General features: G+C 42.6%; 1 protein-coding gene across 1 annotated transcript in view; it reads right to left on the reverse strand.

Annotated features, from left to right (window-relative positions):
• Nucleotides 1–1575, reverse strand: part of LOC125484373 (protein FAM184B-like) — a 35353-nt gene that overhangs the window by 30792 nt on the left and 2986 nt on the right. The window contains exon 2 of the mRNA XM_048602815.1: nt 198–382. Within this exon, the coding sequence (XP_048458772.1) occupies nt 198–382 (185 nt within the window). The remainder of the gene's footprint in view (nt 1–197; nt 383–1575) is intronic.

Consider the following 1575-nt stretch of genomic DNA (forward strand, 5'->3'; position numbering starts at 1 on the left):
CACCATCAGTTCTGAGGAAGGGTCACCGGACCCGAAATGTTAGCTCTGTTTTGTCCTTGAGAGATGCTGCCAGACCCGCTGAGCTTTTCCAGCAACTTTGTTTTTGTTTTTGATCAAACTATACCCACTATATCCACCGGACAAACAAAAGAACATTTAAAATTCAGTCCAAATTGTTTGGTCATTGAGCTACCAACTTCTGATGTTGCTCCTCTTCACTTCTGTGCTGGACAACTTTCTGATTGCTTGACTCAAGCTCCTTTTTGAGTTGTGAAAGTGCTTCCTGAAGAAGTATTTTCTCTTTTTGCAGCTCGGAGGCCTCACTCTGGGACTTTAAAAGATCGTCTTCAAGTGCTTTCAGCTGGTTCTGGTAATTACACTCCTTTAGAAAATAGATTTGTATTTGTAACAATTTGCTGTTTCCTTAGATATCACAGTTGCTTATTAACACTAATCACAACTTCTATAGGCATCATTATGAGAGAGGTAGCATATAGGTTATGTTACTGGACTAGTAATCTAGTGCTCAAGACTAATCCACTTGAGAAGATATTAACTCAAGTCCCAGCACAGGAGCTGGGGCTTTTAAATTTTAAGTAAAAGCATCCAGATTTGTAAAATAGTATCTATAATAATGATATTGGAAACTAATTAGATTACTGTCAAAAAACAAGCTCCTATGATGCTGCTTGGCCTGCTGTGTTCATCCAGCTCTACACCTTATCTCTTTGCTTAGAAAATCTGCCAGTTTTACTGGCCTTGACTCCAGTCCTACAATGTTACCTTCCTCCCGGAAATGAAATAGCAATCCACTCAATTGTGTAAAACCACTATAAAAAGCCTAATAAAAATGAAAGCAGATGAACCATCCACACTGACAAATACACAGGTAGCTCAGTCAAACCTACAAACCTCTCACTGACATCTGTAGATTTATTATCATAGAATCCCTACAGTGTGGAAACAGGCCCTTCAGCCAAACAAGTCCATACCGAGCCTCAAAGCATTCCACCCAGACCCATCCCTCTATTACCCAGCAAATCTACACATCCCTGAACACTATGGGCAATATTGCATGGCCAATCCACCTAGCCTGCACATCTTTGGACTGTGGGAGGAAACCAGAGCACCTGGTGGAAACCCACGCAGATAAGGAAAGAACGTGCAAACTCTACACAGACAGTCGCCTGAGGGTGGAATCGAACGCAGGTCACTGGTGCGGTGAGGCAGCAGTGCTAACCACTGAGCCACCGTGCCTCCTAAATTGAATTCAAATTCCACCATCTGCTGTGGTGGGTTTCGAACCCGGGTCCCCAGAACATTAGCTGGGTTTCTGGATTAATAGTCTGGCGATAATACCTCTAGACCATTGCCTACCCTAAATGAATTAATAGACAAGCAATTCATACTCAGGGAGTCATGTGCGATAGTTAGTGTCCCAGAGATTTCTGTCATTGTACCAGGGAATGTCCTGATTCACTGGCAGCATTTTGCAATCCAGCAGGGAATTCATGATATGCTTGAAACAAAAACAGAAATTGCTGGGAGAAACTCAGCAGGTCTTGTAGCCTCCAT

This window comes from Rhincodon typus, chromosome 1 (genome assembly GCF_021869965.1).
Source record: "Rhincodon typus isolate 14 chromosome 1, sRhiTyp1.1, whole genome shotgun sequence".
NCBI classification, from domain to species: domain Eukaryota; kingdom Metazoa; phylum Chordata; class Chondrichthyes; order Orectolobiformes; family Rhincodontidae; genus Rhincodon; species Rhincodon typus.